This window comes from Sebastes umbrosus, chromosome 14 (genome assembly GCF_015220745.1).
Source record: "Sebastes umbrosus isolate fSebUmb1 chromosome 14, fSebUmb1.pri, whole genome shotgun sequence".
NCBI lineage: Eukaryota > Metazoa > Chordata > Actinopteri > Perciformes > Sebastidae > Sebastes > Sebastes umbrosus.
The window spans coordinates 15,430,395-15,443,741 of NC_051282.1; the positions used below are offsets into that span (position 1 = coordinate 15,430,395).

Sequence of the window (13,347 nt, forward strand, 5' to 3'; positions counted from 1 at the left end):
ATAATTGGCTCTGGGTATACGAGCGCGGCCCGGGTAAGGCAGACTTACAGTATGCCGACCCCTCTGTCACAACTCGACACGACAACAAATGTTTCTGTGGACGTTTGACAGCGAGGAGGCCACGAGATGTGAATTCAAGGGTCAGGGGACAAGAAAGAGAAGAAGCAGGGAGAAAATCCCGCATCAGCTGGTAGTTTGGGAGAGGGGCCGACGCCTCACCCTGCGGGGAAAATAGATCTGACGACGGGTGCATCTGCACAGGATTAGGGGGTCAACGGGAGAGACAAGGGCTGGCCTGGGGGGTAAAGCTACTACAAACCACAGACAGGATAAAGTCTCCAAAACACAACCAAAAAGATGGAAAACTTTATGTCAGGTTTCTTTGAATCATGATACAGAATTACAATATGCTGAAAGGTTATTATGGATTTTTTGCCCAATGATGCCAAAAATATACTGCCTACTGAAGCTTTAAATCCAGCTTCTTCACCGATCTGTGTCATCTATGAACCTACTACTGCAACAACCATGAAAGCGAGAACTAAACTACATTTGGATTGACAGCACTATTGATCGGCCAACGAGCGGGGCTGATTGTGGGAGACGTCAGCGGAGCCTGGAGGCCTCGCAGATCAATGGCGCCGTCAATCCAAATGCAGTTTACTTCTTGCTCTCACTGCTGTTGCAGTTTATGTTCACAAGTAAAACTAAGCTGTGACTGAGAGGTGTGTGATGTGCATCCATTGACAATAAAATAGAAATAGAAAAAATGAACGGGAGCTGGTGGTGCCTTGTATGTCTTTACCTTTCTTCTCTATTAGGGCAGTACATGTAAGTCACTGTTGTAAACTAATTGCATGTGAACATACTGTAATGGAAGCAAGTATTGTATTTCCATTTTATGCAAATCTACTGGACCATAAAGGAATCTGAATCTAACTTTTTGGATCAAAAGTCAAGAACTAATCTGAATTTAAAATGTGTTTCAGCTGCTTTAATGTATTTATCTGGTCTGAAACGAGCCTTTTTCTAGTGAAATGCTTTTGAAACAAACAGGATAAAGTCTCAGGAGAGACACTGATGGGGTTTAAAAAAGCCCCATATCAATCCAGAAATCAATTAGTTCCATTTTGAGCGCTCCATGTGACGGCGTCGGCGGTGTCTGGCCGCTGAGAGCTGAACAACTGCTGTGTTTGCTTTTCTAATCCGATTTCTAAAGCAGGAACACGACAGGTGTGCAGCCAGAAAAGATATTAATAAATCAATACTGGCTGGTGGCAAGTTCAGATTAGAATAAATGTAATGTTGCTCTGAACATAGCTCTTAAATATTAATATGATAGCATACATTTTTTTTCCCATTAAACTATTACTGGAAGTCGTCAGCCTCATCCTGCAAACAGTGTGGTTTTTAATGATATTATCAATCAGTGGTTAACCTCTGTCTGAGAGAAATTACTCATTATGGGTGAGCTCAGTCTTCCTGACAACACTAATGAGTTTAAAAGAGCAGCATTTTTTAATTAAATATTCAGTCCATCAGGAGATTTTTGCAGGAACATGAGAAATTAGTGTATAAATCATCACAAAAAGATAAAGAGAAAACATTTCATCGCTGTCACTAGCTGAAACCTGCTGCTCTTGGTGGAAATCTTCCCATGTATTTTGTTGAAGATGGAAAATACAAGAATTCCAAAATTGAAACCGCCTAATTAGAAAGCTAGAGTTGATAATGTCACTCTTTAACTAACATCAAAATGTTTCCACCAGCCTCATTTCTCTCAAAATGTGAACACACGGGATTATATGTTTTGGATATTTGATCCTTAATTGATGGAGAAACTACTGATAAACTCTTAAATATGGACACTTGGACAGTTTCAGTGGCAATATGAGGGTTAAACACTATAATGTACATTTAATATCATCATGTTCAGATCGTCCTGCTGCAACTCAGTGTTAATAAACTGAAGTTATAGTTTTAGGGCACCAAATGTCTGCCTACGGACTTTAATTTTCCATATCTCTTGTGATGTTTGGCTAATTATACGTCTTGCCCATGATAACAGTTTCCCCGGCATATATTAATCCCAATTTTGTATTGGGATTAATAAAGTAATTTATCTATCTATCTATAGATACCTGTCTGAACAGTTTCAACAGCTGCCTCCCAATGAAAACGGTTCAGACCCTCTGACTCTAGCTTGTTTCCTTTCATTGAAGCAGTGTTTATTTTTTTAATATATATATATATATACACTAACAATCTTTTGTTTCCTGATTTACAGCAATAACACACACATTCTTCAGAAATTGCTCTTCCTAGGTCTTATTCTGCAACATGCTGTCACTACTATCTCTCCAAAGATAAAAGTTTGGCAGCAATCCCATGTCTAAAATGCATTATAAACATACTTATGTGTTAATAATAAGCAGATTACAATGCATTATAAGTATGTTTATAATGCATTAGACATACAGTGATACCAAACATCAGTAAAATTATTATACGTTTTTAGACAAATTAAACAATCCTGGTGAAAACTGGTGCAGTGTGCTGTTGTGTCTTCTCCTCTACTGTACGACCACTGGGAGTCTCCAGAGTCACATTTTCAAATCCTACACATGCTGTAGGCTTTCACTTAATCCTGATCAATGGTTTCTCAATAATGCATTTGGACGTAATGGTACCACATTTTTAAAAATACTTATATTGCAAAAACAATAAAACGACTTATTGCCTATCACAAAAAAATCAAACCCATAGTTGTATTTGGTATTTTTATCACAAAATCAAACCACATTATTTCCTCATTCTTTGCATCAGATATTGAGCTCATTAGAGCTGAGGTGTTCACATTTTATCAAGCAGGAGGCACTTGTTGCAAGCTTTTCCAAATGATGTCCATTCAGCAGCAGAATGAACAGTATTACAGAAAACAGTATCAGACGTCAGACCTGTTTTCCTCGGCACACCACTCATTGAAAGGAATGTTACTGCAGACACGTTAACTTTGTACATCAGAAGGTTCAAAATAAATACAGGGTTGCCAATATAAACCTTAACCCTGGCAGTAGTGATTTAAGTTAACACCTGGGGAAAGACTCTGTTAGTCCAGTGTGCTTTTTAATGGGCTGCTGCTCACTTTCCCTTCTTATACTTCCTCATGTGTGATGCTGTTGTGCTGGAGATCTCCACACTTCTTTTGTTTTGTCCAAAATACTCCGCAAACTCTCCGTCGGGTCCCACGAGGTACATGATGATGGTGTGATCGACCTGAAGACAACAAGAGGTGGAAATCAGACTTCGTGGACAAAAATATTGTATTTATTATCCTTGCATTGTTAGGATATTTAGTAATAACAGAGTTATAACTCACAATGTAGTCGTTGTCTTCGTCCTTTGGTCCCTGACTGTAATAGACTCTGTAGGCTCTGGAAACCTGCTCAATCTGAGCCGTTGGTCCCGTCAGACCAATCAGCTTTGGGGAAAACTCTGAAATATAAATAATGTATCTATTAGACTTTACACAGTAAAAAGCGAGTTATCTATTCATGTGTTAATATAGATGATAAAGTACAGTATACAGATAAATAGTGTTGTTTGACCTGTGGTTAAATAATCAAGATTCATTAGACAAAAGACATATTTGAGGATAATTAGACATAATGGTGTTTTGTATTTGTTCAGTTTATACAGTTTGTGTATAGAAAGTTTCTAATATAGAAATGCAAATAATGAAACACAAAATGATGTTTATTTTACTTTATCATAGACATCAGATTATGTTCAATATTTGTAATATGACAGCAATTCTTCTTCTTAAAAATGCTCCATCTTTGAGGTGGAAACATACAATGCCAAGTTGTTTGATGCTTCTTAAAAAAATCTGATCCTCACTTCTATAGTGCTGATCTGAGGTCATTAATGCGTGCTGCGGCAAAGAGGAACAGTCCATCACATGCAGAGATTTCTGCTGCCGTTTTCAGGCACCGTTACCGAACATTTATAGTTTTAACTTTTGGGAAATCTTCTGCACTTGATGCTCCATCTGCTGTTTGATTTGGGGATGGTGGGGTGAAATAAACCACCTGCGTTTTACAGATTGTGCACTTTGCGTCGTTCACACTTACTCTGAAGGCAATTTTGTCAGAGTGCTGGACTGTAAGTTGTTATTTTTGCGTGAAAAGTAATCAGAAGAAACCTGTTGTAGCTGAAAATATGATCCAGTTTTACTACTGTAACAACAGTATTTTACAGTTGGACTGTAGCATTTAACCACAGTTGCATAACGGTGTTAATGAGGTTTGGAGAAGGTGTCTTTGTTTCAGTACATATGATAGTCTTTAGCACACAAACAGGTATTTTTCTCAGGAAAAGAATGTCGATTTTTGCAAGAATTTCCGGAAAATATGGGGATCTCAATTCCCCTTATTGTTGAACCATCACTTCCTCCATATATACAAAACAGAAAATGTGTGTCTGTACCTTTCACGTATGCAGCCATGGCCTCTACTGTGTCCCTGTCAGGATCAATGGTGATGAGGATAGGCGTCAGGTTTGGAAGAGACTTTATTTTATCTGTGGCAAACAAAACAAGAACATGATGTTTGAGGAATACCAGACATTAAATCTCTATTGTGTAACATAATTCCTGATGAAAACAGGTTTTATTACCTATTTCATCCACCACTTCAATCATCTTCTCTATTTCATCCGGGCAGATGTCGGGGCAGTGAGTAAACCCAAAATAGAGGAGGACCCACTGGCCGAGATAGTCCTCGCTCTTGGAGGGCTTGTTGTTGTGATCGATGAGCGAGAACGGACCGCCCAGCGCCGGTCGGCCGATCGATTTGGTCCGCTCCTTTTCAATCACTGCAAAGTTCAACAGTTCACAGTTAAAGATTTAGACCAGGGCTCATTATTTGTCAGCATCTTCATCACTCGATTTAACATAAAAATGAGCTTGGTCCTAAACCAATCATTTATTAACTTGTTTTACATATTAAAAGGGATAGGTTGGGTCTTCCGGAAGTGGAGTCGTATGAGGTACTTCTCCATAGTGAGTTTATTACCTACAGTAGATGGAGTTTAGAGAAACAGGCAGGAGTACCAGCGCGGGAGCAAAGTAATGTACTGCCGTGGACGGGGGAAGTGGCAAAATGGATTTTAAACACCTAATAAAAATCAATGTGCACTGTATATTGAAGTGGTAAAATACTTACATTCTTCCTTTTCTTTCTTTAAATATTTCATCCCTCCGAGCAGAGTGCCTCCAATAGCAAAAGTTATTGCTAAAGACTTCCATGTCACAGGCTTTAAAGAGGAGACAATGAGAAAACTAAATCATAGAGGAATCTTTTCATTTCAAGTAAACGGCTTCTTGGGTTTATATATGCTAAACTCTGGTAATCAATCTGTATGCTCTGTTCTTCCCCAACTGCCTGAAGCAGATGTTCAGAGATTCTCCTCTCTAACAAACTCTGATCATTTTTCTGTGAAAAGACAGATCATAATGAGCTTATTCAAGGTGTTAGAATAAACTGTAAATATTCTCTCTGTAGTCAGAGAGAAACCTGACTGCGTGGTGTGGTGGAGGGTTTAGAAAAACTAAAAATAATGCGAAGACACTCTCTCTACTCTGCTATGGAAGTGTTTATAAAGTCTCACCTTTCCATTTGATGATGTCAGTGTTGTCTAAATGTAAGTCGCTTTAAGAGGCTTACGTTTTACCTCCACATGCACGAATCAGAATCAGTTCAGGGTTCAGTTTCTTGCTCAAAGACACGTCGACATGTGGACGGGGGAGCTGGGGATCGAACCTTCCACCTTTTGAATAATGGCCGATCATTTCTAACTGGTCTACTTATGACATTTTTATTGCAAACAACATGAAATATTTGCAAAAACGCTCGGACAATCAATATAGTCTCATACAGGTTTCTCACGTTTTTTCCCCTTCTTATTTTTTTATATATGGTCCTAATTCTCTGGTAAAAATGCAAAAAAAAATTTATTAAATAAAAAAGAAATGCATAAATTAGACATTTGTCTTTGTCTCACAGCACAATATAAACAATAAACACAAAATACATCAAATCATTTACATCACAGGCAATAAATGTGCAGAAGTTGATACAACTTATATAATATTAAACACATATTTTTGTAGAACTCTCTGGTGAGGCCCCAGTTTTTTCAGGTAATTATTGATCTTTTTGATGATGTAGAGGTCTCAGAAACTCGTGTATCAAATATGAGGCAAATGGTGTTAAAGGGTTAATATGCCACTGATTTTACATTTTCTTGTTTTATTTAGCAAAAAAAAACTCATAACATCCAGTTTAGGTAAAACTTCATTTTACAGGTCCGCAAATGTCATGGTAATTAGGTGATAATTAGCAAGTAACTTATTTGAAATTTCTTTGGAATTACTGCCAAATTACCTCAATATTTACCTCAAAATTGATCAATTTATCTTGAATTTCCCTCGGGATCAATAAAGTTACTATCTATCTACCTATCTATCTATCTATCTATCTTAATGTATGATCACACAAATCTGAATAATACCCTGAACCCAAAAAGGCACCAAAGACAGTTACTGTACAACATAAAGAAGTTACTGCATCATGACAAATAATATGGTCTCTAGTAACTGCAGCCTTTAAATTGGACAATGCCTTAAAACTTTTCCAAACTTTGTAATGACACGTGAATACTCTATTTGAGCCATAAACCACAACTCATTATTAGTCAGTTAATGTAGTCATGTCACATTGATGGGTTGTTTGCCACTTACCCCAGACTTCTTATTCTTCTTGCCCCCTGATGAAGGTGGTGGAGGTATGGAGGAAAATGTCCTGGAGGAGTGTTGATACAGCTGTTGAGCTGCTCTGCAGGTGTACCACTGATTCACCTGTTCAAGATTCAAGATTCAAGATTCAAGATTCAAGCCCTTTGATGTCATTGTGTAGTGCAACGAAATTAGATTGTGACAATCCCATAGGTCCTACTGAAAAGATAATACAATAATAATAATAAAAAGAGATAGGGCAATATAAATATTAAAAAATATAAAAGATAATATAATATAAAATATAAAAATACAATGTTTATTGATGAGATGACAGTTTTTGCCAGATTATTGCACAAAGTGTCAGTCAGATAATTATATAATTATTGCACAGCATCAGATAATAATTGCAGAGTGATCAACATGTTATTGCACATATCCCAGGAAAAAGCTACATGTTAAAAAGCCTTCATATCTAAGCCTTTAGTGGCTAATTATAAATCTCAAAAACATATGCCAAACTCCATTCAAATATTTACTAATTTAACGTGGTGTTACATGTAGGAGACAGGTGGCGTAACTGGAGTTGTTTTCTAAATTATTAAGTGTTTATTCAATCCAGACAGCTATTTCGGCTCGTATTTTGATAGCTTTAAGACATGTTTGTCTAATATCTCGACACTCTTTTGATTTAAGTGCTTAGGGAAGTCGCATTTTAGCTGCGAATAAAAAAAAGAGATAGTGCAATATAAATATTAAAAATATGTATATATATAATATAGTATTGTATTTTATATTATATATAATATATACTATATATAATATATTATATAATTATTGCACAGCATCAGATAATAATTGGACAGAGTGATCAGCATATGTTATTGCACATATCCCAGGAAAAAGCTACATGTTAAAAATCCTTCATATCTAAGCCTTTAGTGGTTAATTATAAAACTCAAAAACATCTATGCCAAACTCCATTCAAATATTTACTAATTTAATGGGAGACAGGTGGAGTAACTGGAGATGTTTTCTAAATTATTAAAGGTCCCATATCGTGCTCATTTTCAGGTTCATACATGTATTTTGTGTTTCTACTAGAACATGTTTACATGCTGTAATGTTCAAAAAATCCTTTATTTTCCTCATACTGTCTGATTGAATATACCTGTATTTACCCTCTGTCTGAAACGCTCCGTTTTAGCGCATTTGAACGGAATTGCCACGGAATTGCATCAGAATTGCGTTGCTAGGCAACAGCTTGGGTCCATGTGTACCTCCTGTCAGCTGATGACATTCACATAAACTGCAACCAGGAAATAAACTGGGACACATTTAGAATGTTTACATTTAAATCTGCATAAAGGGTCTAAATATTGTATATTCGTGACATCACGAATGGACAGAAATCCAGACGGCTTGTTTCAAATGCAAAGTTTCTGAATACGGGCTGTAATTATTTCCCTGTGGATTGAGTTTTGATACTGTCACAGTATTTATATAGTTCTTCAGCCTGCTTTATAATAACAAAACATGAAAATCTCACTTTTTTTATAATATGGGACCTTTAAGTGTTTTGTCAATCCAGACAGCTATTTCAGCTTGCGGACGTTAAATTGCCAGATTCCTGAATGGAGTCTGGTTGTTACACCTGCTATTGAAAAAGCCATCTTTGACCTACCGGGAAGCAGTGATCTCTCCGCTGTGACAGTCCGGTTTCTCTCCGTGAGACGCTGTGTGCGAGTCTGACAGTCCGGGTACATGTTTGTAAGAGTTTAAGGTGACTGTGAAACAACCGGCATCCCTGTTGGCTGTGGTACAAAGCACTCAGTGCCATCATGTCTGGACGTTGACTAGAGCCGCTGCAGGAAGCGGTGGAAAGTTTACAAAACGTGACAACTAGCGGAGGAGAAATATAAAGCATACAATCTGCTGTTCTCGAGTCAGTTCTGCACATTCATGTTGGTGTTAAAACGCATGTTGAAATGGAGGATTCACAACTAAAAGGCTGCTCTCAGATCAGTGTCAGGTATCTGTTATTAAACACAGGAGGTGACGTTTGTTACAGCTTCCTCTATCATGCTTTCAGTCACGTGTTCTCTGCTGCCCTCTGGAGGGCGGGAACATCATGTTAAAAAATAAAACAAAAATAAACTTTTTTGATTCACTTTGTTTTATACTTCATTTGACAAAAAAACAAACAAACATATAGACTTTGATACAAAATTATAAAAAATAAAATACAACAAAAATAAACTGATCTTAATGACACAGTTTGTACGTAAACATTGGATGATAAATGTTATTCCCTTAAAGCTGAAGTAGGCGAGATTGGAGCAAATATGATTAAAAAACGGTCGCTATATCGTGACAGTAGTACATGAAACAGGTAACCTGAAAAAAAAATCATGTGCCTCTATGTTCTCCAGTGCTCCTAACAGCATCTGCAAGATTTCACAGACCGGAGGAAACCAGGTGGTAAGAGCTGATCTGAGGTCTGCTGTCCAGCTGCCGTCTATGAGAGCCGGCTGTCAATCACTCGCGAACTCCGACCAAACGGTCAAACTAGGCAGCACTGATCAAATATGAATCAATATTATGTTACGTTAATGCCTATTTCTCACCTCAAATGTTATCAGAATCATCTTGACTTGTGGTGCACGGTTTAGCTGTAAATTGGGAAAGTTTGTGACGCCGCCGCCATTGGGAAATCTGGTGAAGGAACGCCAAGTTCCGGTACATGACCGGAGCACGGCCAATAGGAACGCTCTCTCAATGAAATGACCTGTGATTGGTCAAGTCTTCCGTCACGGGCTAGATTTTTCTAAAGCCTGAAAACAGAGCCATGAGGAGGTGCAGAAGTCTAGTTTTCTCTCAGAACACTTGAATTACAATATGATGAAAGGTTATTGTGGAATTTTTGCCCAATGATGTCAAAAATATACTGCCTACTGCCACTTTAAGTGACACCATTTTAATGCACCTTAGCTGTCATATGTTTTGTATTTAATGATACTACAATGTATTACTTAAGCAGCATTCTTGGTCCAGGATTTTCAGTCAAAGAACATAACAAAAGGAATACGTAATCAGCCAAAAAAGAGGCAGGAAGTTGATCTAAATAGCAGTTTTACAATGTGAAGGCCAGTTTGATCTCAGCTCCTTATTGATGTAGTAGTAAAGCCAGGCCACAAAGGGGAAGACTGTGATGGCAACAGCTGTTGAGACTCTGAGCATCCCGACTGGAGCCCTGACAGTGAAGAGTGGAGTAAAGATTAGGAAAGAACACATAATAGATATAAAACATTTTATAGAAGTGCATTAGATCAATAAAATTTCAATAAAAAAATACATCTGGTTGCGTCTTAATTTTACCTTCCAGAGTGGCGACACAGGAGAAGCCAAACAACCGTCAACATGAGGCCCGAAAATTCTCTAAAGGAGGAAAAAAATAATTAATTGCACGTTATTATTAATTTATTATTTACCTGAATTTTATGGGCAGTTTAATATATATATATATATATATATATAATTTATTTGTATTGATTAAATTCATTATTTATGTCTGTACTGGGTTTGTTAACCCTAATTCATCATGATTTAACTGTTGTAAATGTAATAGTGAGATCTCTAATCAGAAAAAGAAAGTTGTATATATTCTTATGCACACATACAAATCTGTATGAACATGCATATCCAAACACACACAAACAGTCCAACAGTAAGACAACATGTCTACCTGCCCTCCTCCTGTTGGAAGATCTCTGTGATTCTCTCTTTATAAAGTCTCCATCCCAACATGGCAACAAGAGCGCTGGAAACCATCAAATGGAGATGAGCAACACGCCTCCAGGACAAAGTCTCTGCAAAAGAACAAATCAATGTACAAATCAGCTCTACAGTTTCTGGCACTGATGTTTTAGAGGTTAAGCTGTACAGTCAAGATACAGCCACTTGATGGTGCTATCAGCACTGAAAAAAAGTGTGGAAAACACAGGAAAGTACAAACTGGATACTCTCAGAAAGTAACAGAGTTCAAGGTCATTTATTAAGGATTTCATTCTAAATTAAAGATAAAGCATCTATTAAAAAAACTACCACAACAGATCCAAACTAATCTGTCTACCTGTCACATGGGGTTTAAAGCCAATAAATGCACACAGAACCGCAGGAACAGCATAACCAACCTGCAACAGAAACATAGTGTAAATATAACAAAATCACAAAAAAGACAAAAATAATATATGCAAAAATAATTGTAATCTTATACCATCCATAATCCTGCATCTGGATCATTGATCTAAAGTAGATACATTTCTGGTTAATTATCATGATTTAAGAGGATATACATAAAGACTTGTATGATAAATTAAACCACTCACCTGTACATATGTTGCAAGAGAGAAGAATAAAGACATGAAAAAGTTGCAGACTCTCCAAATGACAGAAAGACATGAAACTTCCACCATTGTTGTTTGTAACCTTTCACTTCCCCGCCCGGGCCTACGGGATGTAAAGGTATACGAAATCAAACGCGCTGACCCAGTCCTTCTGGTGTGATAACACTGTGAGGGGTTCGTTTGATATTTATCTCGACTTCTGCGTGTTTACCTGCATGCTTAGACATTTAACCACAATTCACAAATTGTTTAATGTCTTTAACTCCCAAATAAGCAAAATATGACACCATACACCCCCTTTTATACGTCATCTACAGTAAAAGCCCACAGACGATCATTTTAGGAGGATGTTCTTTTATTTGTGTAATTATAGGTTGTATAACTGTCAGTACTACACCCAGGGATAAAGTCCTATAATCGTAATATTGTGTTTTTATATGTCCTCTAACATAAGTATCTTCTCATGTGACAAAAAGACCCCTACCGGTCTGTTTTATTTAACTACGTTGGATTAAATCTTGGATGGTTTTCTGGCCTGGATGTCCCGTACAGCAAATCGAGCATACATGATCTAAGACCGCAGTGACGTCAAGGTACCCACAAGACAGACACTTGACTTCCGATGTTCCCCTACAAAATAAAATCATTATTGACTGTCAATTAAAGTTTTGTTCATGGCTTGTAATAAAAATGATTATCGGACAATCATTATAGTCCTAAACGTGAGAAATGTTTTTTTTATTATATTTTTTTCCCTTCTTCTTTATTATTTTTTTTAGCTGCTTTGCTGCTGAACTGTGGAACAAACTTCCAGATGAGATCAAAGATGCACCAACAGTGGCCACTTTAAAATCTAGACTCAAGACCAAACTGTTCTCAGACGCTTTTTTTAATTGATCAAATGCTGCACTTTACTGTCTTTTGATTGTTTTTAGTATCCTTTTAATTTTTTTCTTTTAACTTATGCTTTTATTTGTTTTTATCTAATGCAATGTGTGCTCTTTTATCTTGCTTTAAATATGTAAAGCACTTTGAATTGCCTTTGTGTAGTAAATATGATCAGTGGTGGAATGAAACAAAGTACATTTACTCAAGTAGGCTACTATAAGTACAATTTTGGGGTACTTGTACTATGCTCGAGTACTTCCATTTCATGCTACTTAATACTTCTACTCGACTACATTTCAGAGGGAAATATTGTACTATTTACTTCCCTACATTTATTTGACAACATTAGTTAGTAGTTACTTTGCAGATTCAGATAGTTAATCCAAAATATAATCAACAAATAATATATATGATTATACACAGCAGTATAAGATAAGATAAGATAAGATAAGATAGTCCTGTATTAGTCCCGCAGTGGGGACATTTGCAGTGTACAGCAGCAAAGGGGATAGTGCAAAAAACAAGATGCATCAGCTAACACAGTAAAAAAAAAGAGCTAAACAAAGTGTAACAAAATATGAACCATTTAAATAGAAGGAAGTATAAAAATAGGAGCAGTATATACAGTATTGTCAATAAACAGACTATTAACAAAATTGCACAAGTGGAAAATGATATTGCACAGTGAGAATAAAATGAAATTCCACCTGAAAATATCAGGTTAATGTCAGTTTTTGGTGTGTATGTGGTCTACTGGGAGCAGTGCTGGTTGTGGAGTCTAACAGCTGCAGGAAGGAAGGAGCTTCGATAGTGCTCCTTCACACACTTTGGGTGGAGCAGCCTGTCACTGAAGGAGCTCTCCAGTGCTGAGATGGTGTCCTGCATGGGGTGGGAGTCATTCTCCATCATGGATGACCGCTTAGCCATCATCCAACAAATAAAGCTGCCTTGCCTTGCCTTGCCTTACATTTCAGAGGGAAATATTGTACTATTTACTTCCCTACATTAGTTAGTAGTTACTTTGCAGATTCAGATAGTTAATACAAAATATAATCAACAAATAATATATATGATTATACACAGCAGTATATAAGGTCATTTAAATTAATTATTTGACTACCTTTTTACTAACATGTTTTGCATTATGGAACTGTGATGCTGGAAACTTGAATTTCCCTCGGGATCAATAAAGTTACTATCTATCTATGGAGGATGGAGAGTCAAGAAAGGTGGCAAGTTGAGAGGCGTGTGTTTCAT

The 13,347-nt window shown here is 37.0% G+C and overlaps 2 protein-coding genes across 4 annotated transcripts; both read right to left on the reverse strand.

Moving 5' to 3' along the window:
* Positions 1-2,206: 2,206 nt before the first annotated feature.
* On the reverse strand, positions 2,207-8,868 carry LOC119502285 (protein SCO1 homolog, mitochondrial). Its single transcript, XM_037793151.1, has 7 exons — positions 8,481-8,868; positions 6,803-6,919; positions 5,226-5,316; positions 4,678-4,875; positions 4,489-4,581; positions 3,380-3,495; positions 2,207-3,276 (listed from the first exon to the last, which is right to left on the reverse strand). Exons 1-7 carry the CDS (start codon positions 8,754-8,756, stop codon positions 3,142-3,144), a joined length of 1,026 nt encoding a protein of 341 aa, XP_037649079.1. The 5' UTR covers positions 8,757-8,868; the 3' UTR covers positions 2,207-3,141.
* A 975-nt stretch (positions 8,869-9,843) lies between these two features.
* On the reverse strand, positions 9,844-11,984 carry tmem220 (transmembrane protein 220). 3 transcript variants are annotated; one of them, XM_037793154.1, is made up of 7 exons: positions 11,687-11,972; positions 11,185-11,305; positions 11,073-11,102; positions 10,929-10,989; positions 10,542-10,665; positions 10,175-10,234; positions 9,844-10,049 (listed from the first exon to the last, which is right to left on the reverse strand). In XM_037793154.1, exons 2-7 carry the CDS (start codon positions 11,269-11,271, stop codon positions 9,917-9,919), a joined length of 495 nt encoding a protein of 164 aa, XP_037649082.1. In that variant the 5' UTR covers positions 11,272-11,305; positions 11,687-11,972; the 3' UTR covers positions 9,844-9,916. The 3 variants fall into 3 exon arrangements, with proteins under 3 accessions (XP_037649082.1, XP_037649081.1, XP_037649083.1); XM_037793153.1 differs by having other exon boundaries at positions 11,185-11,778; XM_037793155.1 differs by lacking the exon at positions 11,073-11,102 and having other exon boundaries at positions 9,881-10,049; positions 11,185-11,984.
* Positions 11,985-13,347: the final 1,363 nt, after the last annotated feature.

Excerpts from the sequence above, each read along its gene's own strand:
- LOC119502285 (XM_037793151.1), bottom strand. The coding sequence starts at position 8,756 with ATGTGCAGAACTGACTCGAGAACAGCAGATTGTATGCTTTATATTTCT. Across the intron at positions 4,876-5,225 it reads AAAGAAAGAAAAGGAAGAAT|TGATTGAAAAGGAGCGGACC; the intron begins GTAAGTATTTTA and ends TGAACTTTGCAG. Across the intron at positions 3,277-3,379 it reads ACGAAGACAACGACTACATT|GTCGATCACACCATCATCAT; the intron begins GTGAGTTATAAC and ends TGTTGTCTTCAG.
- tmem220 (XM_037793154.1), bottom strand. The coding sequence starts at position 11,271 with ATGGTGGAAGTTTCATGTCTTTCTGTCATTTGGAGAGTCTGCAACTTT. Across the intron at positions 10,235-10,541 it reads TTCCAACAGGAGGAGGGCAG|AGAATTTTCGGGCCTCATGT; the intron begins GTAGACATGTTG and ends TTCCTCCTTTAG. Across the intron at positions 10,050-10,174 it reads CTGTGTCGCCACTCTGGAAG|GGCTCCAGTCGGGATGCTCA; the intron begins GTAAAATTAAGA and ends CTTCACTGTCAG.